Source organism: Parus major, chromosome 2, assembly GCF_001522545.3.
Source record: "Parus major isolate Abel chromosome 2, Parus_major1.1, whole genome shotgun sequence".
Lineage (NCBI taxonomy): Eukaryota > Metazoa > Chordata > Aves > Passeriformes > Paridae > Parus > Parus major.
Window position 1 is genome coordinate 53,721,868 of NC_031769.1, and position 26,549 is coordinate 53,748,416.

General features: G+C 34.3%; 1 protein-coding gene across 3 annotated transcripts in view; it reads left to right on the forward strand.

Moving 5' to 3' along the window:
- Nucleotides 1-26,549, forward strand: part of LOC107200522 (solute carrier family 12 member 7-like) — a 62,281-nt gene that overhangs the window by 12,588 nt on the left and 23,144 nt on the right. For all 3 annotated transcript variants that reach the window (XR_004495885.1, XM_015619155.3, XM_015619156.2), the window contains exons 2-15: nucleotides 190-284; nucleotides 2,382-2,504; nucleotides 4,951-5,097; nucleotides 5,813-5,867; nucleotides 8,149-8,279; nucleotides 10,427-10,668; nucleotides 12,939-13,150; nucleotides 17,301-17,468; nucleotides 18,882-18,980; nucleotides 19,634-19,691; nucleotides 20,385-20,559; nucleotides 22,398-22,516; nucleotides 23,205-23,303; nucleotides 25,145-25,264. Coding sequence is in view for 2 of the 3 variants with exons in the window: in XM_015619155.3 (XP_015474641.1) it covers nucleotides 190-284; nucleotides 2,382-2,504; nucleotides 4,951-5,097; nucleotides 5,813-5,867; nucleotides 8,149-8,279; nucleotides 10,427-10,668; nucleotides 12,939-13,150; nucleotides 17,301-17,468; nucleotides 18,882-18,980; nucleotides 19,634-19,691; nucleotides 20,385-20,559; nucleotides 22,398-22,516; nucleotides 23,205-23,303; nucleotides 25,145-25,264 (1,843 nt within the window). In the remaining variant the exon portion in view is untranslated. The remainder of the gene's footprint in view (nucleotides 1-189; nucleotides 285-2,381; nucleotides 2,505-4,950; nucleotides 5,098-5,812; nucleotides 5,868-8,148; nucleotides 8,280-10,426; nucleotides 10,669-12,938; nucleotides 13,151-17,300; nucleotides 17,469-18,881; nucleotides 18,981-19,633; nucleotides 19,692-20,384; nucleotides 20,560-22,397; nucleotides 22,517-23,204; nucleotides 23,304-25,144; nucleotides 25,265-26,549) is intronic.

Consider the following 26,549-nt stretch of genomic DNA (forward strand, 5'->3'; position numbering starts at 1 on the left):
ACATCCGCATGTCTGAGATGAAAACTGGGTTTGCAGCCACATGTGGTGTTATTTAGAACCTCAAACCAGTTCTCAAACCAGAGTCTTCTGACTATTCCTTTTATGGTATAATGTATATAGTTTTTTCCCTCTTTTTTTTTCTCTCTTTTTTTTCCTCTCTTGTTTTTAACTGTGTTACTTTTCCACCAGGGGATGGGATTGCCAGGGAAAATAGTCCATTTATTAACAATGCAGAATTGGGCAGAGGAAACACGTATGAAGGAAAGAATATGGCTCTCTTTGAGGTAAGTTAAATACTCTAAAAACATATTTTACCTTTAATGGAGATGAACAAACACCTGTTTTCTTTCTGTCTTAAAATGTAGTGGGGGGGAAAATTGAGTTTTAATAACTTTTTCATAGTTTTCTTTCTGCTAACATTCAATTTCAGTGGATTTGAAGGATACATAGGCAAGAACAGTAAATACTGGTGTGCACTAATGTGAAGATATGAAATAAGTATTCATGAATTTAATTTTTTTTTGGCTAGGATCTAGATATTGTTAGAGAAAGCTGCTGGAAGTTGAATCTATTTGTTTTAAGAAAGTGGTATTCAGTTTTAAAAGGATTAGCAAAATAATTTGTTCAACAGGAGAATTACAGACTTTTCGTAAAGCAGCAAAGCAATAAAACAAACTTACAAGCCATGGCTTAGTTGTCCAACTGCAGTGTAGAGCACACCACAGCAGTTTCTAATGTGAACATCTACTTTATAATGGGTGTTTCATACCTTTTTAATCAATTGAATTATTACAGTTGATTAGTGAAAAAAGAATATTAATTTAGTACTTTAAAGGGCAGCTTCTGCAACTAAGTAATATTTCTAATAAAAACCTTAGTTGCTCTGCTCTAGCAGCATCCACTGGTCTTGGTCTGATACTTGCTGTTAACAAAAGTTACTTGCTGTGGTGCTTCCAACATTGTTTAGCCACCTTGCTGTTGCATTCTTCTCAATGTTTTCTTGTTGTTCTCTTACATTTCTCTCTTCTTTTCAAGTATCTTTGCACAAAGGACATGGTATTTCATCTCACTCTGTGAAAGACTCAAATAATATATATTTACTATTTTTCAGTGTTTTACAGAAAATTGTGCTAAAGATCAAATTGATCATTAATTGTCTTTTTGTCTTGTATGCAGTATCTTAATATTTTTGACAGGAATGATGGAATTAAAGATCTGTCATTGAATTTCTCTCCTTCAAGCTCTATTCCATAATGCCATTTCCAAAACTTTGTGGTTCAAATTAGTTGGACTATTCCTCAGTGATAATTTGGCCATAGCTGCTTTTTGTCCCAGATTTGTTATTTTGAATCATAGCTTACATTAAATCAGCTGATAAAAACCCTTACTTTTACATAGCTCAAATTATAGATATTGCTGTTAGCAGTATCCCATTGAAAGCCTTCTAGTGACTTCATCACCATTGGTGGTGTTGTGGTGAATCTTTTTGGAGACTATGTATGCTTCAGAGTAAGTTTCCTACAATCTCATTTTTCTCATGTTTTCAGATGTTAGAGTTGCACAAACTGGTAAAAAGAAGTTTGAGTATTATGACCTTATCATTACCTAATCTCTAAGACAGAGATACTTCTTGTCTTTGTTTGTCACATCAATCACTTGTCTTGTTTCCAGTGTTCAATTTTTTTGTATTAATTTGAGTTCTCTTGGATCCATTTTTCTTGGATCTTTTGTGTTGTATATTCTTCTGGATTTTATTACTTATTCTAGCATGTTTGGTTTTGTAGTAGATAATTGGCTAAAGATAGATGGGCTGACTTCTGTGTCAGGTGCTATTACATGTGTGTAATTACATGTGATATGCATATGTGTGGGTATTTTCAACAAGTTAACATTTTGGAAGTAATATACTTGGTGTAAGAGAAAATATGTAAGCCTGCAGCAGTAGAATTCAGAGTGATACTTAAATATTTTAGCGCTTGAGAAATCATTTGAAGTCACTCTGCAAACACAAGCAAGATGCTGGAAAACACCCTAATGACTCAATCCTACCAGTACAATCCATTAAAGACTGTGTTGTGATAAAAATAGATTATTTTAAATTACTGTGGTCTTTCTCTAGGTTTCCCTTATATTCAAGCTGTATATTGTACAATAGTGTAAAAATATGAAAGAAATGGTGCAACATAGCCATGTAGAGTTAAACTTCTAGAAAGAATAAAACTGTCTTGCTGGTTGAAAGCTGATTGGTATTTTGTCACGCTAATTTTTTTATTTGGCTGAATCAGGGCTGACCTGTTGAGTATGTGATTGAAGTAGTATCATAAAATGATGACTTTAAAAAAATTTATTTAATAAATGCAGTATTCTTCAAAATCCAACAGGAAGAAATGGATAGTAACCCCATGGTGTCATCTCTTCTGAATAAACTAGCAAACTACACTAATCTGACTCAAGGAGTGGTGGAACATGAAGCAGATGAAGACAGCAAGCGAAAGGAAGTCAAGGTATTTAGATTTCAAATAATTTATCAAGACAAAGCTAGCTATAAGAGATGCATTTTTCAACCTGATAAGAGGATATTGTGGATACTTAAAAATGAGAGTAAGATTTGTTATACCATGTTTAGACCTGAAGCATTTTCAGCAGGACTTGTGTTAATTTAATGTTTTTGTTAGCATATTTTAGCAAGACTTTGCTGTAAAACCCCTAGGTAAAACATGTGTAAAACTAGGATCTGAAACATGGAGTATACCAAATTTCTTCTTCTTTTCTTTTCTTTCTCTTTGTGAGCTTGTGCAAGCATCAGTACCTGTTACCTACCTCTAGTGAGCATACAGTAGGACTTCTTGCAGTTTTATTAATGTATTTTAACTGCCTAGGTTTTTAAATAGTTATAGTAATGTAAATTTGAGATGAAACAGGTCAGTCTTTTAAATCTATAAGCATATTTGCATCTCTTAACATGGTAGTAGTTTTTTTGAGTAGCTGTCTTGGTTTTGTGTGTTTCAGTAAGTATTTTTAAAATTTAGTGGATGCATTCCAAGAAAACACTTTGTTTCAAACATTAAAAGTTCTATACTTGTGGGAGGGGAAGGCATATGCTCTGTTTGACACATTGCTAAACACACTTGCTAGAAGTGAACTGAATTCATCAAGGGTTGTCTGTCTGCTGGATACCCAAAGTGTGTATCACTGTGTGTGTAGAAGTGGAATGTGTGCAACAGCTGGAGTCTGCAGTGGCATATTGGATTCATCTCACTGTGAGTAGGGGCTGTTTTGGAATGAGAAAGCTCGGATCAAAGTATATGACCTGACAGTATAAGAACTTACAGGCAAAGAAGGGATGTTAAGCTGCATGGGGACTGAAACTAAGAAAATTAAGGTAGATGCTGGGGAGGGACAGTGCTAGGAGTCACCTGTCTTTGTGTAGGAGAAGGGGTGCTGCTACTGAATTTATATGCTGAGCTGTGAGGAAAAGAAGAGAAGCACATGAGAATGAGTAAAAGGGAAATGAGCACAGTGCAGAAAAGACAGAAATGGAAATATGTTTGAAAATAAGCTTAGAAGGGCAGCTTGTTTGACTGGAAGGGAGATTTTGAAGTGGAAGTTGGTACCAGGACAGTGGGCAAGGGTCAGGAATAAAGTCCAGCTGTTTGCTTAGCTTTTTGCTTATCCTGCATTTGTTTATGAGTGTGCTTTCCTTCTGTTTGTCTAATTGTGCCTGATCTATATTTGTTTCATCTCATCTGAAGATAAACTTCAGATGTGAGAAAAGTAACACTGATCTTCTGATCTTTTCACATGTTCCTTGGTGTGAACCCTGTTGTCCATTCAGCTGCTGTATAGGGGTTTTTGTCAATGCAGCACCATATTACTCCCTCTGGAGCAGATGAGCCAAATGAAGATCGTGTCCTCACTTGCACTTGGTCTTGTTTGTGCACCATGTGGTGGCCTGATAGCACAGTTTTTATGGATGTGTCTTAATTTCATTTCTGAAATTGTGATAGTTAATGCTATACCTGTCAGAGCAGCATTTTCAATGGGGTGATTGAGACAGTAGTGTTGATGCTGCACATGAATATTGCCCAAGATGCTAAAAAAATAAAAATAGTCTAAATGGCATGCTATGGTTCCTTATAAGTACTTGGAAATTTAGTATTTTCTTAATAATTTTGATAACTTCTAAAGTATCAATGCGTGCTTATTTATTTAAATCAACTGCCATTTTTCACAGCCCAAGCTGTGATTTAAGACCATCTTGTGTAACTGGAAAGCTACTGTGTATAACTGTTGATTCTAGCTAGCCTGAATTCTCTTCATAAGTGTAGAAGACTGAAACTTTAGTGATGAAGCCTGAATTCTTTTGTGTGTGTCTTGACCTATGATGATCACTAGCAAATAAATAGGATACATATACTATGTTGTGGTAGGTTTTACAGTTTTTGAAAAAAGAAATTTTAATCAGCTCTGTATTACTTTTTGCTCTGTCATAATACCTTGTCTGCCTTTTTAAAAACTGAAAATACTATTGAATAATTTTTTTGTGCCATTTGTGACCAATTTTTTGCAGAATATAAATGATATTTTGATTATGGCAGTAATTAATCTTTGACCTTTAACTTTTAACTTTAGCCTGTAACTGGTATTTCATAAAAAATTTGTAAAGTGTTAAAATCAACAGATAAAGGGCCTTCCTATCCCTATCAAGGTTTCATCCTCATTCCTGTGGAGCAAGGGAGTTTTCTATCACAAATAGTTTTCTCTCTTGTCAGGATTTTTTTTTTTGTAAATAACATGTGAATATTTGCAAAACTGGACACTCTGAAGCTACCATTCAGGTTCACTTGGAATTTGTTGATGGAGCATTTGTGATAAGTGTTTGTTGAATAAAGTGCTTGTGGATTAAAATTTTTTAATGCAAAGAAATTGATGTTCTCACTTTGTTTCCAGGGTCCACAAATGGGCACTTTTATTGGCGTCTATCTTCCCTGTTTGCAAAACATCTTAGGAGTCATCCTTTTCCTGCGTTTAACATGGATTGTAGGAACAGCTGGAGTTCTTGAGTCTTTCATCATTGTCTTCATGTGTTGTGCTTGTGTAAGTTAACCTTATTTTACTTATTTTCTAAACTCTTGGCCAAATACTCTGTGGGAAGAGTACCGATACCTTCTAATATATGTGTATTAGGGAAAAAACCCCATATATAATGACATTGGTTAAATTGTATGTGGTTGAATAGAGAGAAATAGGTTATATATTTAAGCAGTGAGTGTCATGTGTCAGTCTAACCTGCATGGACATTCTTTTGGGTTGATCAAAGTAAACTTTTGTTTGAAGTATCGTATGAGTTTTCTTAAATTTGCCTTAGGCAATCTTGCATTATTTTCTTAGAGATCTGAACTGTTCTGCCTTTTACAACTTCAGAACAAACTGAATAATAAACTACAAATCAAATCACATCATCTATAAAGTAATTTTTTAGAATGTGAGATCACTACTAGCTGTTGTCATACCAATGTTACAGTTAGGTTTCACTACTTTTTAATTTGACTCATGAACATACTATTTTAAGTGTATTCAATGGTCTGTATTTTTCCATTTCTTTTTTAAAGACTGTGCCAAATATCTAGGTTAACTAAATCTTCTGCTGAAAAAATTGAGTACTTGAGTTGCATGAATATGTCAAATTAAACATCTTGGTTAAAAAAAGAATAAAATACTGGTTCCATTTGATTACTGTTTTGCTCAGTCTTTCAAAAAAACCCTCCAAAACTCTGGTGTTTTAAATTTCTTCTATTTCATCTTTCCACAGACTATGCTAACTGCAATTTCAATGAGTGCTATAGCAACAAATGGTGTAGTTCCAGGTAATGAAGAATTTTATCTTACATGGCAAATTTCTGAATGATAGAAGTTTAAATCTGGGATAAGAAATTCTTATAGTTCTCAAATATAAGAAGTAATACTATTGTGTCAAGTGCATATTTTCTTTTAATTGATTTGATAATTTGATAATTTCTTTTAATTGATTTTATAAATAACTTTTTACTGTGAGATGCAGTCTTTAACTGGACCTTTTGGGAATTAAAATCTGCAGTATATCTTTGCCATCAATCATTTTAATGGCTGTTTTAATCAAAGGTAGGATGTTATAATTTGAATTAGTGGAGACTGGACTTCACACAAAGTAAATTTCTTTACAAATAAGGCTGCTACTTTTTTCTGTCCTGAATTTGCCTACATTCCATCTAAACACTGGAGTTAGTTATCTTGTTTTCTGCAATAGTAGCTTGTCTCATGGCAGAAATATTTTTCTATATAAATGCTCTAGGTTCTTCCCATCTCCTTAAATTTTCAGGATTGATTGATAAATTGATTCGGCTTCATGAAGTCAGAGGATTTTTTTTTTAGTTGCAAAATCAGTTAGCTCTTGAAGCTCTTGCCCTTTTCAGTTTCTCAGCAAAATAATTGGTGGTTCTAGTGTTCAGGCTTTTGTATGAACTCTGAACAGTTTACCTAATGAACTTAAACTGAAGTTGCTGGGCAAAAGTAAAAGCTAGAATTTGTGTAGGATGTAGAATAATTGTATTTCATGGATGCAGTACCATATATGGAATAAAAATACAATAGATAACTTTAAAGTATTTGTGCTTTATAATAAATATAATTAAAATAAAATTTTAATAATTTAAAAAGTAAAAATATATAAAATATAAATAAAATGGAGTTATTCAAATCAGTGCACAGATATTTAAAATGTTCTGCTCTTTTCCCCCTCATATTTAAACTTTTTAAAGTTAATTGTTAAAATTTTGTTTAATATCTGTAACAGGCTTTAAAGCCTGCAGTTCTTACACAAGACAGGTCTTAATTTTCACTTTTTTGTTGTTGATACCAGTTTCTTAGAGAAATTATGTCCTGGAAAATACGGAGAAGGCAGAAAGCACAGATAAGAATCTAGGATTGAAGGATACCTGAGCAGCAGGATCCTTTCTTTTGCCATTATGCACAAGAGCATTATATTTAGTAAAAAGATTGGTGATACATCATAATATCTTTATTAGTTTCTCATTCATTCATTTTGAAAACACTGGAACAGTGGAACAGGCTGCCCAGGTGAATGGTGGAACCACCATCCTTGGACATGTTCAAAAAATGAGTAGGTGTGGTGCTTAGGGACAGGGTGTAGTGGTGGACCTGGTAGTGTTAGGTTAATGATAGGACTTAATGATCTCAGAGGTCTTTTCCAGCCTTAATAATTCTATAAAAAACAGCTTCAGACTCCGCACTTGGATATATGTTATTTAAAATTAGACACATCCTTTCTCTGACTCCTGCTTCTTACAAACGGGACAAATATCATGAATTTAGGAGTAGATGGAGTGGAAACCAGAGAGAAGAGTTTGCCTTGAGGGAGTTGGTTGACGTTCTGAAAGAAAGAGATGAAGTGCTTGAAATGTAGAGCCTCATTAAAAGGCAAATAGTGCAATGGAAATAGGGTGGTGGTGTAGTTTATGACTTAAAGAAAGATGATACATTACATACGGGAAGTAAGCCAGAAGAACTGAAGAACTCAGGGTCAAAGTGAGTAGTATATAAGTGGACAAGAAAAAGCAATCCCTATACAACACCTTTGAAGAGTACTAAGAAAATGTGACCTGTAGTGAAAGTGGCAATGGTTTCATATACAGAAAATAGAAAGAATCAGTAGAAAATATTCTGTTTTGTCCTTGTCCCATAAAGCAATTATTTTTGAAGTTTATTGTTTGATGGGGAACAGCTTAAGGTTAGAAGCTAAGAACTCATTCATATCTATTTATACCTGTATATCCTTTCCTAATTTCTGTTTAGCTTGTGAAATTTTTCCTTGTCTTACTTTGGTCTTCACTTTCTGTTCCACAGAAAGTGTGCATGGGGATATTACTCTTGAAATGTACATTCTGTCTGCCTAGATGGTATAGACACTGATTAGAGTCTTGGCATAAGCATGTCAGTGGAGACACATGCAGTGGTTATCTTGATTATGTTAATTGAATGATTCAAATTTTTGTTCTCTACTGCCATCTTTAATCTGAAGGCCTGGAGGTGTTTGTCTTTTTTGTCTTTTTTTTTTTTTTTTTTTTTTCCCCCTCTCTGTTAAATTCACAGCTGGAGGCTCTTACTACATGATTTCAAGATCTTTAGGGCCAGAGTTTGGTGGAGCAGTAGGACTTTGTTTCTACTTGGGGACAACCTTTGCAGGAGCAATGTACATTCTTGGTACCATTGAGATTTTATTGGTAAGTACTAGTTTTTAGTAAGACTAAATGTATTTAGGCTGTTTTGGGATATTGCTGATGAATATTCTTAATGGTCTAAAATGTATTCTAGTTTGGTGATCGTTATTGTTTTGCTACTACATTTTCAGGATGTTGATATTTATTTTTATCCTACTTGTGACTATTTGAGGAAGTTAAATTCTTATCAGTAACATAAAAATAAATTAAATGCTATTTGATGTATATTTATTCTACTTAATGTAGTAACCAAGCAGAAATCTTCTCTTTCCAAATGTTAGTCTGCAAGCCTAGATCAGGCAGGTGTTACCAGGGTAACTCAACTGCTGCCCAATGAAAATTGTCAAGAGTGTGAAGGGCATTATCTCTGATGAGGCAATAATAATCTATCCCACTTCCTTATTTCCAAACTACTGGCTTTGAATTTTCATATATTTGCAAAGATGCTGTGGAAGACTGCCTTTATGGGAGTGGCCAGTCTTGCTTGGCTTTGCTTCATCCATGAGGGGCCAATAATTGGTCATCATATCAGAAACTGAAGATATGAGAGGAGATGCTTCAGAAATCTTTCTTATTACCCACTATGATTCATGTCATCAAGTCCAGGCTTTTTTTCATCTAAATTGGAGACAGTCTTCACTAATGCTTGCTCATGTGATCTGATCTGGCTTGTTATTTGATCTATGGTAGTAATATGAGCACATGTTGAATTGTGGATTGGTAATTTGGTGTACTGTTCTCCCTCTTAGAGAGTTGTGCTGAGTTTGTGTTGCTAGTAAAAATGTATGGGGTTCAGCTACAGAATTTGAAGTAAAATGCTGCCAGTGGTATCTGACAAAGACCTCAGAATAGACCCCTGACAGAGCCACAAGGCATGAGTACTGCTTGCTGCTGCTTTTTTTTTTTTGTTTGTTTGTTTGGTTGGTTTTTTGTTTTTTTTTTCTCCACTGGGGCATGGATTATTTGGAGAAACAGAAATCAGTTATCTGCTTTTGGTTTTCCTGGCAAAGGCTGTGAACAGCAAGGCAACAAAGTCCAGAAGAAAATCTTCTGGAGTACCTCCATACAGAGACTGAAAATTCTGCATCACAGTGTAGGGTTTTCTAACAATATATATTCTATTTGTAATAGTTTTTTTAGTTTGATTTCTTCCATGATGATGTGACAGTTTTCATCTCTTACAGCATTCTAGTAAATATTAATTTACTAAACTTAAATTTAATCTAAGAAAATTCTGGTAAATAATTACCTATGTCTATTTTTGGATTTTGCTTGTGAATGTATCATGGTAGACTCTTGTTCAAAGTTCCTTCTTGCCTTTAGAAATTACATTATTGAAAAATAGTCATTTTAGCCTAGAGTCCCTCAAGCCCTCATATTCAAGTGCTAGTAGCTCAGCAAAGAGGAGGTTTTTTTAGGGGTGCTAAAATAAGGAATATATTGTTATGTAGTGTAGTACACCAGTGTCTCAGAACTATAGGTCACTTTGTCTTCTCACATACACTTATCAGTATGAGTGCTATAAACAGTTTCTAAGTTCTTTTCAGGTAGAACACACCAAAATTTAAGAGAGAGAGATTTGTAAGAGAATCCTGTTTGAAATTGCGGTTGTTTGAAATGTCTGTTTTAGCATGTGACTAAGCCTTTTCACACTAATATTTAATTGTGCTGTTGCAACTTTAGATTAAAATTTTATGAAGTATAATATAGGGTCTATAATACTGAAAGCATTTTTTGTAATATTTTTGTTTGATATTTCATATTTTGTTTCAATCAGTAGAAGTCTAGTTTATGGTTTGGAATTTTTTTCTTTTATTTTTGTTGTGTGCTTCTTCCTTTTCCCCCCAAATTCCTTAGCGTATTTTCCAAGTTGGCAGACGCATGAATTTGAGAAGTGGAAGTTGTTCAATGTGGGAGAAGAAGCTGGAGCAAAATCCCTATTCTGTATCCTATTCTCAAAACTTGTCTTTTCTCCAGCCTCACCTTTTCCTTCCTTTTATCCCTACAGTTTCTAATGCCCAAATTGTATGGCTAAACTCATTTGTGAAAGCAAAGCTGGTATAGAAGGTTAGATTTTGTTGTTCAAGTAAATGATTTCCTAATAAAATGTTCATTATTACATGTATGATATTTTGCCATATCTCTTGCAGACCTATATTTCTCCAAGCGCTGCTATATTTAAAGTGACAGATGTTGCTAAAGAAACAGAGGCTATGCTGAACAACATGAGAGTCTATGGAACATGTATTATCATTCTGATGGCCATAGTAGTCTTTGTGGGAGTAAAGTATGTCAACAAACTTGCACTGGTGTTCCTTGCCTGTGTGATTCTTTCCATCATTGCCATATATGCTGGAGTTATTAAGACTGCTTTTGACCCACCTGACTTTCCGTAAGTGCAATGTCAAAGTTGTGTGGCTCATTTACAAGGAAAAAAAAAAGTGTGGGACGGGAATAGGTACTGTAACCATTTCAAGTTTTAAGCTAAGTTTCAAAATACAACCACATTGTATTCAGTTAGTAGGTTTATGTAGTTTAAATACTAGTGCACTCATTCGTTATTCTGAGTTACATATCTGAATCTGTCTCTCATTTTTCATAAGATTTGATAACTCTAGAAAATGTTCTTTGGTGCTTAAAATTGCTGACTGTTACTCCATCCACACCTAAGGAGCAAGAAGGTGGGTTTTGCTGAGAGTAAATGTAACAGCTTTATCTAAAAATTTAAACTAAAAACCTGTAGAATAAAGTAAAAAGGTCAAAAAACCATTGTGGGTATGAACCACAGTTACGGAAGAAACGTACTTTTAAACTTTCTGTGTTATGAAGAAATTTTTGTAACTCCCCACTTAAAATGGAAACATTTAAGTGTTTAAATTCACTTGTGATTGTGAAGGCTTTCCTGTTTAAAAAAATGAAATTTTATTACTGTTAGACATGACACATTGCTTCTCAAGATCCTCAATGTGCTTAATTCGTGCTCAATAAGAGTTACTTCTTTATTCCAGTTATTAGTTGCATTTTACTTTACCCAGTTATATGAGTTGCATTTTTTATGCATCTTTTTCTGTTTGAAAGAGGAAACAAAATGATATTGCTTAAGACACGCTCAGAATAGGCTGATAACTTCAGTCTTGCATAGCACTTCACAATAAGAGTTATCCTTTGCTGTATGATTGTTACAAATTCAGTATTACTTTGAAGTGTTGGTAATTACATTACAAATTGAACATTAGAGCAATACTTGTGGACTGTTCTGTAGCATGGTTTTACATGTAAAATGTTGACATATTTCTGAATAAAATTTGTGTTTCTTACAGTAACTTCTGGTGGGGAAGTAGTAATATCTTTTTGTCACTTGTATAGGTAAAAGAGAGTTTATGTGGATGTGTAGTATAGGTAAGACTTATTACCAAGTTCCTGGAAACCTCATATGTGGCTGCTACTGTCATATAGTTGTATTGGGGGGAAAATATAGAAAGAGTTTATTTTCCCCTGAATTTAATGGTTTACATTTGGAGTCTGCCTCAAAATGAGAAACTTGAGTGCGGTTTTATGTAACGGTAAGACTGATCTGATGGTGGCTGTTTAAAAAACCCTGAACAAAACAGCTTCCATTTAGCTGGTTAATTAGGTTGATATCACTAACCTCCATTAAGTTTGTCCATTGTATAGGTAGTAAAATAGTTTACCTCAAGATCCCCCAGTTGAATCAAATTGACATAAGTTTCCATTGCTTGTATCATTTGACCCTGCATCTGTTGAGTCATCAGATCAGTAGCAATTAGAAAGAAAAATAAGCAAGGCAAGTGGCAAGATGATCTCTTTAGCAACAGTTTTCTGTTAAATCTCCTCAATTTCCATGTAATGCAATACCTTGAAGCTGCACTGGTGTATGTGCCTAACCTGCATGTTTTCTTTGATGTTCCTTCTTTTGTGTTCATGGATATATATAATTCCATTTTTAAGCAAGCCTGGAATCCTAAACATCTTTTGTATAGTTTAGCAAAGAAAAATACTTAAATCCTTAATACTCTGTGCTGGTAGGAATTTGATTTTGACAACTGTTTGGACTCTACTAATTTTCTTTCATTCCTGAAAGAAGTAATTTGCTTCCCAATACATGATTCTTTACTTTGTATTTCCATCACTGTTGTTAAATTTTGCAGTTTACTTATTCCTGGCTTATGTATGTGATGGTCATTCTCCTTGTGGATTGTAATATTTTTGAGGATAGTCTAAAGTTTTTAGTTTCTAGAAGAGGAAGGGCATGATTTACTTGCATAATTTTACTTCCATGTTTTCTTTCTCAGCCTCATCTTTTAATTAAGTTTATAAAGTATTACTTAATTTTACTTCCTTCTTGTAGGACTGAATGCATCATGATCACTGTTACATAGTAGTCTACCTGCTTAAATTGATTGTACTTTCTAAGGAGGAATTCACGAGGCAAAATAGCTGCCAATACCATAAAGTAGAAACATTTGATCCATATTTTAAAAGCTATTGATGATAGCTTTAGATGTAGAAACTATATACTGTTTTAGTAGATGTAGTATAGGCCTTAAGATAGATAGTATAAATAACAAGTTTCTGAAGAAGTCTAATGGACAAGAAAAGGCTTGTATTGAAGGAACACTGATTTATTTTTCTTGTTTATAGTATCTGTCTCCTCGGAAACCGTACATTGTCAAAACGCAACTTTGAGGTCTGTGCCAAATTTACTGAAATCAATAATGAAACAAAGACTACACCTTTGTGGCGCCTGTTCTGTGATAGTTCTTTGCTTAATGCTACATGTGATGACTACTTTAGTCTGAATAATGTAACAGAAATCCAAGGAATTCCAGGAATAATGAGTGGAGTTCTAACAGGTAAGTTGGAAAGCACAGTGATTTAAAAGTTTTTGGACATTATTAATATGGCAAATGGCTGGTCAGTAATATAGTGGCCTAGTCTGTCATTGTATCTTTATCCCTAACCTGTGTGAAAGATTGGTACCTTGAGCTTCTTCCTATGAAATTTTCATCTGGTTTTAGAATCTTAGTATCAAGTGCTTTAATATGAGGGTAATTGGAGTTTTATAGGTTCTCTTTCAAAAGCCATTGTTCAGTCAAAAAGGTAATGAAGTACTTATTGCAGCTTTTTTTAAATATGTATGCCAAACACACATTTTGATAAGCCATTCATGAATACATTTTCAAACTCTCCTGAGGGAGAACTTGTTTCCAGTTAACAGGTGGTGCAATGAGAATGAAGTTATGTGGATTGTTCAATGTGTACAAGTTAGTGACTGAATTCAAGAAAAGAAATCTGCAAAGTGTATAGATTTTCTTCTCTTTACAGATCTATGTGGTTGTGGCAGTTTAGAATTCAAATTGCATTGAGTCATAGGATTTGTCTTAAATGCGTAATAATTTGTGTTGCACACACACAAATAATGTTTATGGGAATGAAATGGATACTCTGATACCTCTCCTTTGCATTCCCTTAAAATAATATTTGATTTATATAAATATGCTACATAGGGACACTAGACAATCACTGCTGCCATAGTACTCCAGTTTAAAATATCACATATAAAGTGTACAAATATATTAAAAGATACTAAATGAATCATAGGCTTCTCTGAATCTAAATTTGTGGTTTTTTAAAAAAATAATTTTCTCAATGAAAAATTAAATTATTTGCTTGTTATGAGAAATGTAACTTAGAGTTTGTTCTCTGAATTTTATAATTTGCCATATGCATATCTACAGTTTTTCATGAATAATTTTGCATTTCCTGCCCCAGCTCACAAGTCAGCTGTATGTTACAGTTTTTTCCTACCCTGTAAGATTTAAGTTGTTCTTTTACTTTTTGGAGGTTTCAGGCTGAGTACTGAGTATTTTTTTTTTTCTTTTGTAAAGATGTACTTTTGTTCCAATCAGTTTAATGTTTCATTGAACAAGCAATCCTGTATAAAAGTGTATTTTTCTAATTTATTCTCACATAACACAAAGATCATTAAAGACCAGGAGTCTGCTGAATGCTCAGTGTGAGCAGCATGCTTTCCAGTATTCACTGCTCTTTGCTTACCTATAGTGAATTTCATCAATTCCATTATGTTTACTTACTGAATTTGAGAAGTTTTTTGTTTTTTTTTTTAAGTTCATTGCAGTTGTTTTTCTTTCTAAAAATTTGAATTAACTGAGAATTACCAGCAGGCTCTCACCTTGGTGATAGCTCCTATTTTTGGGCTGTTCGCGTGTACTGGATAGCACTGGTTACATCCTGGTGGTCATTCTTGTAGAGGCTTACTGGTGGCTCTTCTGCATTACAAAGCTGTATTTCCATCTACTTTTACCTGTTGTTTTCTGTCTTTGAGCTCATGTTTTTTTATCCACGTGAGGAGATTTCCTCTTATCCAATGTCTGCTGTAGATTCCTTGGGTGTGGAATATTTTAAAAACATGGGAAATACAGATGGACTGATCCAACCTGATTGCCTTAATTTATGTTTCCCTCAAGGAATTTGAATACTTTTGACAATTTTCTTTTACAAAAGCTGAGTTGAGGCTTCCCCAGTTTTTCAAAACTCCAGAAAAACTCTGAATAACTACTGAGTTTTTCAGAACTCAAAGATGACTCCCATGTTTGTTGCCTGTATAAACTGCTATTGTTGCTATTGACTGTTCATGTACAGATGCTATTCATGAGTCTTTAGTTTCTGTGTCTCCCTGAAACACTTTTCAGTGATAGAGATGGCCTTCCATTCTCCTTGGGTATCAATACTATTTCACGTCAACCTCAGGTCTTTCAGTGTTCTTGGAGATCTCAGGCTGAAATGGCTTTTCCTGCTTTTGAAAATATGCGCTCTCCTTCTGTTCACTGATGAACATTTCTGTGAACAAGAACTACTCTGTAGCAATGCATTTCACTATTCTAGTTACTCCTAATGCTAAAACTAGGTGTCTTACTTGCTGAGTGTGAGCACACATTATGATACCTAGTGTAAGCTTGAGCTCTCGTGGCAGAGATTTCTCAAGGAGAGTTTTCTTCCACTTGATGTATGTTCTGCGTTGTGTGAAGACTTTGGAGCTGCAGGCTCTGCACATTAAATTTTCTTGGGCTGTGACTGGGAATATTCAGATGCCATGACTGGGTGTCTCAGGAAGTGTGCTAACTCCTCACACCATTTATTGGGCACTGATATACAGTAAGTATTCATCTCTTATATGCCTTCTGTGAATGTTGTCTTAACAGTCATAAGTCATTTTGCAAGCGGCTAAATATGTCTATAACCTGAACAAATATGATACAGTTCTGCAAGTAGCTTAAATCAACATTGTTCTGACGTTGGTACTGTGTTAGTCTGATACATTGTACCAGTTCTTGTGTAGGTATCCTAAATGTTAGCTGTTAGAGGAACCTTAACAATTAAGGAGTGGTCCTAGAAGGGCCAAATGTCTGTACTTTTCTGAAAAGTCATTCTTTTTCTCTCATCCTAGCTTTTAAGTCCACTTGGATTATCACTTTTGGGAAAATGAGTAGGGGAAAGCTCTGTGTGACATGTTACGAAATGGGAATGTGATTTCTATTTAAGAAAATATCTAAGCTGATTTTACCTATTTGTGCTGGCATGCAGAGTTTTACATTAAGTTGTATGCATTGCAGTACTCAGGTCATTATCACTCCTTTGTCATGCTGAATAAAGGGCACAAGCTGCTTATTAAGAGTTTAAGTGGTTTTGATTGGTAATTCAAACTGATTTTTGGGTTTTCTTCCTATGTTTCACAGTGGGTAGATAGATGCTAATTCGGAGATACAGTCTTATTTTATATCACTCATAAAATCTCTGCTAAAATTCCTGAAATTTAAAATTCTCTTGTTTCATTAACTCTTCCTATGGCTTCAGTTTTATCTCTAGATCAGTCTGTTACTCCTCTTCATCTGATTGTAGTAATACACATAGTATTTCTTAGTAAATAATACTTTTAATCTTTGCTCTACTTTCTCTTCTGTTTTTCATGCACACTTCCACGTATGTTTACCGACTGTAAGATTTTTGTTAAAAATCTGTGTATGAGTACCCTATCTTTGGCCACTTATAGTTTAAAGTCCATCTTCTATTGTGCTCAAGGTTACTTTTGGTTTTATAAAGGCTTAGAATACTGTACTTAAATTCCCTGAAGTTGTTCAGGATGTCTAAAAATTGGCTATTTGATCATTCTGGCAGTCCATGGGAATTGTTTATTTCCTTCCTATAAAATCCTTTGCCTTCTTGACAGGCCAGGAGAGTATCTACTTTGTTTTCTCACATATGATAGGACAACTTGTTTCATTTTCAAATAAGAATCAGTGTGGTCTGTTCTCACAATCTTATCAAGGTACACAACCAGTGTTTTCCACAAATGTAAGCTCTCAAAAGTTACTGGCTCTTTGACCTATCAGTCTTCAAACAAACATACTTAGTTTGCTGGGGAATTTAAGCCATATTCTGCTGGGGTTTTTTTGCTTATCAGTGGTGGTCTGGAGTCTGGTTACCCTGTTTTTGGCTAAAGATGTGGTAATAGTTTGCCGTTAACAGCTGAATCCTGAACTGCTATCCAGGATTGTTCTGTACAGCAGGTCTCAAAGAACTCAAATTACTGTTAAGTAATATTTATTTTTCATACTGCTCCTCAAAATACGAGACCAGGAAACATTACTGTATACTAAGATTCTCTGAACCTGGAGATAAGTTTCCTTATTTTTTCACAATGGTATATCTGTGTGCCTGTACATTCTACAAATACGTTAGAATTTAATTCTATTACACAACTTTCCTTTAAAGGAAGAGAAAATTTTGAAGGACACGTTTCACATTTTTACTGGCATGGACTGGAATGCCCACCAGTTACAATTTGTATTAATCATACTGGGAAATGACATGATTTTTGTGTAAGAAAAAGGCATCTGATTCCCAGGATTATAGCATTCTCACTAGTTGATATCCTGAAACAGAGAGATGACACTGACTTCTGCTTTTTCCCCCACCTTGTAGATAATCTCTGGAGTGTCTATTCAGAAAAAGGATCAATTGTTGAGAAAAAAGATCAGCCATCAGTTGCTGTATCAGAAGAGTCAAAAATGAGTGGACTTCCTTATGTTTTTACAGACATCATGACCTACTTCACAATGCTTGTAGGGATTTATTTCCCATCTGTGACAGGTAAACACAACTATTTTTCTTGCATGTGGATGTGTACTTACATCTGAAAAAAAGCCTTCCATGTGAAAATTTTTGATTTTCACCAATCTTATAGGTGACTCATGCTGTTGCTAGTTCTGTGTCTGAGTAGATGCACCTACAACCTTCTGGTGCTAGGGAGGCATAGGTCATGGCTGGATGACTTTTGGAAGTTATAGAACTTAAACAAAAAATCTGTTTAAGGGCAATTTCTTGTCTGCAAAGAAAGCAAAACTCTCATGTGTTACTAAATGCTTATGCAAAATAAGGTGCATACCTTTATAATGCATTAATCTTCAAAGGCATGAGAGAACAGTTTAATATTAAAATGATTCTTCAGGTGTCCAAGCTGCCTGGTTAACTGCCTGAGATTTGTTTACATGTCAAATATTATTTTGCCATATTAACTGTGTAGACTTTTTTGTCAAGCTTAGAGTAGTTGCATTTAATTTTGCTCAGCTCATGCTTGACTGAAAAAAGCAGACATGTTTTATCTTCAGAAGTCCCAGCTGAAGTAATTGTAATATCAAGTAGCAGAATAGAACTCCAATATGGAGTCTCAGCACTGTTTGCTAGTTATGAAGTGGAGGCATCCCTTTGTATTCACTGTTAGAACCCCACTGCTCTCATTTCTTTACTTCAGACTCTTACCAACATTCCATCATATCTGAACCCATGGTTAATGTTTCATTCCATGAAGTCTGACAGTGTTTTTGCACTGGAAAATCTTGACATTAGCTTCCATGTTTTTGCTTCCAGTGGTCAGGTCAATTCTAGGAGAGATGGCAGAATTATTGTATGGGTTATTTCCCTTCTGTCACAGTATGTGCTACAAAATAATTATTTTCTAAGATTCACATGCATGCATACATGTGATTTTTCTAACCATACTTTTTCTTGCCTGCTCCTTTCTTTCTTGCTTCTAAGCTTTTATTTGTTAGTTTATTGATTTGCTTGCTTACATCTGCTTGTTGTGATGGTCTGTTTAGTAGAAAGTTAGTGTATTAGGTCACACTGGCTAAAATTGCTAAGTCACTATTAATTTATATCATTCATCCTCAGTAGCAAAATCACTATTCATGTAGTTCTTTATTTCAAGAATGATTCTGAGGTAATGTTTGAAAGTTTTTTTTTTTAAATCTGTCTTCTTACTGACCTTTATAGGATTTGCTTATTCAAGTGGGTAGTAGAAACACAGGTTTCTGAATAAAATGAAGATATAAATCGAGGATTTGTGCAGGATTATAATATACTTCTGTAGCCTGCTCCATTGGTAATCTTTGAGTTAAATTTGGCTTAAAATTAGATGTTCTTATTATATTAGTTATTATCATGGATATTCTAATGGAGTTATTATTCATTGTTTTTATGACATAAATTTTGTCTCTTTTTAAGGTATTATGGCAGGTTCAAACAGATCTGGAGATCTAAGGGATGCTCAGAAATCTATTCCTACTGGAACAATTTTGGCTATTTCAACTACATCTTTTATTTGTATCCTTTATATTCTGCCTTTTTTTCTAGTCTGCATTCTGTAGATTTTTGTAGGTATTTCACAGGTTTTTCAATGGAAAGTCATTAGAGTTCCCTGAGTAGAAAATGAATGAAATCTTACTGAAAAGAAATATTTTGTATTTGTCTAAAATATCAGTATTTAATGTTATTAAAATATGTCAAATTTTATTAACAAATATATGTATTCTACTAGTGCTTCAAATTCCAAGATATAATTGATGTTTTTAGTCAAGTGATCCAAAGGTTTCTAGCATTAGGTGATTGTTGTCATACTCAATGTAACCAGATCTTAAACCAGCAACCAGCAATAGAAGTTGCTGGTCCTTTACAACCTAGAGTACACAAGTACTTGCCTATTTGTATGAGAAAATACCTGTTCTGTTGCATGATATATGAGCTGACTACTTCCAATACTTCACAAATCACTGTGAATCAAATACAGTCATAAAGAACATAAACTAAAAAAAATTGTAGCAGGGAAGAACTAAAAAAATCAAACAGAAAAGCAACCAGGAAATGCACACACATACTTCATTGTCATGGGCATTTTCATTTCATACCTAGGTGAAAAATGGTGGGGTTTCCCCAATGTGATTTCTTAGAGAGTAATCTTCCTTCAGTCTCAGTAACAGATCTCTCCTGTATAGTGTTGTTTGGTGCCTGTATAGAAGGTGTCATATTAAGAGATAAGTAAGTTATATTCAACTTCTAATATTACATGGAGTATATATAATCATAGGATATATCAATAGGACTTACTAATGGCTCTTCTGTGAAATATCTATGTGGTATATATTTATTTTGCTTAGTTTAAAACTGGAGGGAAAGCTTGTCTCTTAAACTGAGATGGCTGCAAAAACTACTTAGGTCATTAGACTGTATGCCTTCAAGAAGTAGAAGCAGAATCTAAGATAAATGTGTGAAGTTGAACCTGCCTAATAAAATGTTCTTGATGAAGAAAATCATAATTAGTATTTGCAGAGCTGATGGATAGGGGTAAGAGGATATTACTTTAGGAGAAGTAATAGGCTTTTGAGGAACAAATTAAAAAATTTGAGAGTTACATGACAAGGGGAGTTTATAAGACTGCAGTGCACCATCAGACCTATGATTTCCATTATTTTTTGTTTTAAAATCTCAGTAGTACATCAGGAGTCATATTGGCTTTCAACCATGTAATTTCCTGATTAAAACAGCACAATAAAGAGAGATTGCTTGGTTGGGAAATCTTATGGTGCACACTCTAACGTAGTGTTTATTGTTAAGAAGTGGTGGTGTCCAGAAAGATTGAAATGTGGGTGTTGAAGCTATAGCAAAAGTTATTTTAATGCCTACTGATTCTTCTTGTTTTAATTATTTTTGTTTCCCCTCTTCTTTCCTAAGGTTTGGAGAAGCAGTTAATGGAAATCTGGTGGTTGGTACACTGGCCTGGCCTTCCCCATGGGTCATTGTGATTGGTTCGTTCTTTTCAACATGTGGTGCTGGTCTCCAGAGTCTCACTGGGGCACCCCGGCTGCTGCAGGCCATTGCAAGGGACGGCATTGTACCGTTTATTCAAGTGAGATTTTTTTCTATGTTCTTGTTACAGTACTTCCAATGCAGCTACTATTTTGACAAAAAAAAAAAAAAAGAAAAAGAAAAAGACACATTATTTCTGCTGTTCCTGTAAAATGCGAAGAAAATATTTGGGAGCTCAGTTCTATTTGTGTAGAATAATAGATCACTCTATTATTGTAGGACAAAGTTTGAGCTCCAATATTTTTGTGCAGTGCAATTTAATTATATTTGCTTTTACACATGAAAGTTAGTGGTTCCAAACTGAGAATTTAGTATTCTATAAATGGAAATAAATTAACTAAGAAGCAACTAAAAACTGAACTTGTAGACTCTAGGCTGTGTTTACTGCTTGTATTTATGAACAGAGTTATTTAATCTCACTATAAAACTGCATAAAACTTCTCATATTATGGAGATGAAATTCTAATTTTTAATCATTCTCGTAAGGTAAATGAAGTCAGCAAAGATGTAGCAATAGAATTCTATCCCCATGACTCCAAACATGAAGATTTGTTCCAACATCTGTGTGCATGTTTTAAGAAGAAATAAATCAGATTTTTCTCAAAGTAAGGGAGTTGGCAAAGAGAAGGGGATGAGAGAATTATTGCTGGGCTGCTTCTCAAAAAAACTCCAAAAGATAATAGTGTCTGGAGAGCAAAGCTGTGATCTCTATGGTGAAGTTTGGAGTTTGAAAGCTTACCTCAAGACTTGCAAGACAATCTGTATCTGTAACAGGAAATAAATACACTAAGTATTTATGGAGGGACTGAGTAGTGGTGGGGTTCGACTTGTCAGTGGAAAGGGGTTGTAATGTAGTAAGTTCTATATTTTGGGTAGTATAGAGAAATATAGACAAGAAAAACTTGCTTCTGACTGAAGCAGAAAAAATTTGGTAGAGAAAGGATGATGTTATGATGTCTTCAGAGTTAGACTTTAAAGGAATGAAGAATCAAAAGGAAAGATTTGTGGTTTGGGAAGTGAGAGAAAGGGCATTGAAGAGAAGCAGGATGTTTAAAAGAGGGGTTTGACACTTGAGGATGCACTTGCTGTTTTGGAGTGATATAGTTACTGCATGGACAGTCAAGGAAATGCAAGGAAATTATTATAGAAGCAAGAGTGTGATGTATTTAAGGAAAAAAAAAACCCAAAAGACTTGAAACGTGAATAGAAAGAAAAGGAATTTTAATATAATGGTAGGAAAATTGATGGAGGACAGGAAGCTAAAAGAAGACAACAGCATGGAGAATGAATGACAACTTAATTTCTGTAATTGAATGGGGGAATATGGGGGAAAATAAATACCACCTCAGGTAAAGCATTTTGCCATCTGTCACCAGTATAGCTTGATAGAATTCTCCACAAAGGAAATTACCACGTGCAAAATGACTTTTGTTAGGGCTCTGTGCAGGATCATAGTCTTATCTAAGTTCTCTTTAAGGGACAATATTATGTTGATAAGTACTGAACTGACACCTAATTTCTGTGTTATAAAAAGTACTGGCCTAAACTATATTAGCTTTTTACTAGGCATGAATCTCAGGCATATAGTTTTTAATTTTCTTAAGCACATTTCAACAGCAGCTGCCATAGGACTTTAATGTTATGTAGTCATTGCTTACTTTAGGTAAGCGTATTTCATATTGGAAATGTGTGGTTTGCAATTTTAGTTTTGGCTTTTTGTAGTATAGATTGCATCATTTTCCTTTCTTAATAGTAACTACTTTTAGTTCCAGTTAGAACTGAGTAAGTTAGTTTGATTAGTAAGTGATTTGCACCACTGTTTATTACTGTATAATGAACAGCTTTCCCTAATCTTACTGTAAACTTGAATTGAACTAGATATTTGGTCATGGAAAAGCAAATGGAGAACCAACTTGGGCACTGCTCCTCACTGCTGGTATTTGTGAAATAGGAATTTTGATAGCCTCTTTGGACAGTGTAGCACCGATTCTTTCAATGTAAGTATGAGTGTGGTGTTTTGTCTTCTTAAGTTAAATAGTATTGTCTTTTAAAATTAACTAGTAATTATTTTTCTTTTTGAAATAATATGTGTTAGACTTTGTTTTCTAGCAAATTATATTCATATTTGATCCTGGAAATAATATGAAACAACAAAATGTTTTGCCTGAACTAATTTCTAGGCACAAAAATGTTTTTCACTGAGAGAGATCTGGAATGCTAATAAAAATACGTTCAACTTTTAAAAAACTTGTATTTTAAAATAACAAGTACTGCTAATGTAGGTCAAGTGCCTCTAACAGAGACAGACAAAATCCAGTATTTTAGAATATGAATAGAATTTTATTTTATTGACTTGGTCCAGAATATGATACCATCTGAGCTACTATAGAAAGAGATAAAAATTAATGCTGTCTCAGCCAAAAATGATATGCCATGATTGTCAGTTATTTGCCACATTTGTCTCCAAAATATGTGTTTGAGGGTCTATATTATGGGAGTACTATATTTTGAGGCCTAATATTCTATAAGTAGTCATAATGTAGGTTTTGTATTCTCTTGACCGCTGTGAACATGGTGTAACAGGAGGGTGGACACCTTCCTTCCCTTTTTTGGATTGTGTTTACGTTTTAATGCACATCTGACTAGTACATTTCTCATTAGAAATTGCTCTTCCTTTCTTAACAGGTTTTTCCTTATGTGCTATATGTTTGTAAATCTGGCTTGTGCAGTTCAGACGCTTTTGCGAACTCCCAACTGGAGACCACGTTTCAAGTATTACCACTGGTAGGGAATATTTCTAAATATTTCTAAAACTAACTATAGAGCCCTAAGTTGTTGATTTTATTGCAACAATAAAATCTCTTTTCTGACTTAAATGAGTTATGATTCATGCACTCAATAAGAGCATCATTTGTTTTCATGTGTTTAGCATAGCGCCGTAGTAATTACAGTGATCATGAAAACATGTGGCTAATACAGATGATTTGGAAAGGGGTTAGAGGATGACATTTTATTCTGCTTAGAAACCCAGAGATCTTCAGTGTGAAAATGAGAATGAAAAACTATAAAATCTGCCTTGTATATATAATTAGAACTGGTAAAAGTGTCCAGGAAGTCTAGGATGATTTTCATTTTGGTTATGCAAAAAATACACAAACTCAAAACTTCTGCAGAACAAAAATCTCATTCGATATGCATCAGTTGGCTCATTGATGATGTGATGACTGGTTTTAAAATATGCTTTGGACATTGCATTTGATAACTGAAGTTTAAAAAGTGAGTAAAGATCAATAATACAAAAGGTGAAAGTGTGTTCTTTCTGTTTAGTCTTTTTTAATGGGTTAAGAGTTTAAACATCTCAAACTAATATTGGGAAACTTCTTGGTTTTTTTAACTGTATCTTAAAAGTACATAATTTAATTAAAATAATTCTATTGAGAAATTTTGCTGCTGAAATAACCTTAAATGCTAGAGCATTTAGTAGATAAGCTGGTGTAAGAGTTACTTATGATTTTCCTTTTAAAGAGTTGAGTGAAAATGAAATGTTGCAGTTTTGGCTTTGAAAAACTTGTTGAATCTGCTCAGTAGTTACATACTAATTCTACATCTAGCCCTCCAAATACATACATTTGGCAATAATTCCTTTTCATTTTTTCTCAGAGACATTAGTGAGGCAGCTGACTCACTGTGTGACTACTTTTAGCCAAAGCAGATGTTTTAATGTTCAACTGGAATTGGGATGGCATTTTATTTTTTGAGTGAAAGTAGAGTCTGAGAATAATTCAGGCGTAAAAGAGTGGCTGTTGTTCTTTTACACAAACTACAAGACTGATGTCCTCAGAACTGGTAGAAAGCATTTCCTTAGTTTAAAATTTAACTCAGTGTTAATATGTTATATTGTCAATGTCAATATGTTACCTTGTCAATATAGTCAAAGTTAGCTCTAATTTGGAAATCAGGTGAAAATGAATTTGGGAGGTTGTATATAACTAAAAGTTTACACAGAACTGTCCATTTTGAGATGATTTACATCTATTTTTCGTAAGTGTAGGCAAAGAAGGCATATAGACTTAAGTTTGGAAATGCTTTTGTAATTTTTTCAGCTTACAGTCTGAAAATCAAGTCTTCTTGATTTGTAACCTTTAGAAGATGTTTTTCTGTATTCTATTGACTTGTGTTATTGGCCAAGAGACAGACCACAACAGATGTAGAGATTAGAACTGATGAGTCAATTTGAATTTAAACTAATCAGCTATTTTTGCTGGGAGTAACAAAGTTGTTTATTACTGTTTGATTTTTTTTAGCCTAAATTCAAATCAACAGTAATAGGTGATAATGTGTTTTGAAACTGACCTTACTTGGAGATACTGAAGTTTCAACACTGACAAATGTAGTAAATCTATTGCTTTATCTCATTTAGATGCATTATTCATGTCACACAAAGGTTCTGAATGCAATCTTTTCGTATAAGCTAAATTGGGGCAATGTAGTTTTTATTTTATAGTAGCTAAAAAATAGCCTTTGAAGGATAAAGGCCTTTTTGGAAGTTAACTTAAATAAGAAATTAACTTTGTAGAACATTTGCATGCCTATTTAAAAAAATGGAAAAAAATGGTTTCTTTTAGGACTCTTTCATTCCTGGGGATGAGTTTATGTCTTGCCTTGATGTTCATTTGCTCTTGGTACTATGCTTTGATTGCCATGCTAATCGCAGGATGTATATACAAATACATAGAATATAGAGGGTAAGACCATATATCTTATTTATTCTATATTTAATATCTTTACTATTCAGCAAAAAGCTCTTTTGTGTAAAATAGATGCAACTGAAGTAATAAAGTTCAGAGTATTCTTTGAAACAAGGTAAGATCTGATCTCTGTTAAGGGTTATAAGTTTTCAGATTTGAATTTCTCTGGAAGCTCTGTTACAAACTTTTCAACACTGAGGAGTGACAGGAATAAGAACCACTAAGTCTGGGAAACTCCTGTGGGAACAGAGATGATGATGTAAACTTTTGATACTTCAGGAATATTACCTCTCAATATCAAGCGGCAGCTATTACAGAAGTATAAAATAATATTACTTTGTGCAGAAGTTCAAACTCTAGTTTTCTGTGTGTGGACTTGCTTACTCTCTAGAATTAATCTCTAAATTGCAACATACTTTGCACTGTATGCGTTTGTCAAGAGATGGTCATACCTGTAGGACATTCTAATCAACTATGAGTCTTAAAGAGCATGCTGTGTTCATAAAAAACCTCCAAAAAACAAAACCAGCAAACAACACAAAAAAACCCCAAAACAACAACTAAACAACATATACAAAGACTTCAGGTAATTATGATCAGTAAATGTGCATGCTATCCTTTTCTAAGGAAAGACACCCTATGCTGAAAGAAAATAGTAAGATCTTGGAGCAGGAAATTGAAGCTGGACCACTTCTTTTGATGAGTGATTAAGCACACCTCTTAGGTGGATCAGCTGGTATAAACTGTTCCACCCTGTGGTTTCTCCATCTTTTAATATCTCCATTTTCCTATTAGATGCTTTCCTGGATTATAACATCTCCATTTACTGGGCTAATCATAAGGAAATTAATTTTCTGATTTTAGTAAGGAAGTCAGATCAGATGGTAACAGTTCTGCATGCATGTGTGTATATATATGTGTGTGTAGGTGCAAACATAATATTATCCATAATTCCCAGTTCATATATAAGTTCTACAAATGTTGACACATACCAGGACATTTACCTTGTAGGAGGAGATGCTTTACTAGAGGTAGCAAAGTTCAGAGAAAATTCATGAGTGAAAATCAGGGAGGGAGGGTGGGTAAGGGAGATGGACCACCCCTTGCCATTGTAGAATCCACTCCTGACCACTTTCAGTCACCAATATTCTAGTATTGGAATTAAAGGGACTGGAAAATGTAGGGAGACTGAGAATGGTCAGGAGAATGGATGGAGCTTTTGGCTTTCTGGGAGAGAAGCTGGGAAGGAAAGAGAGTGGAGAAGGCTATAGTGGTGGTGTTA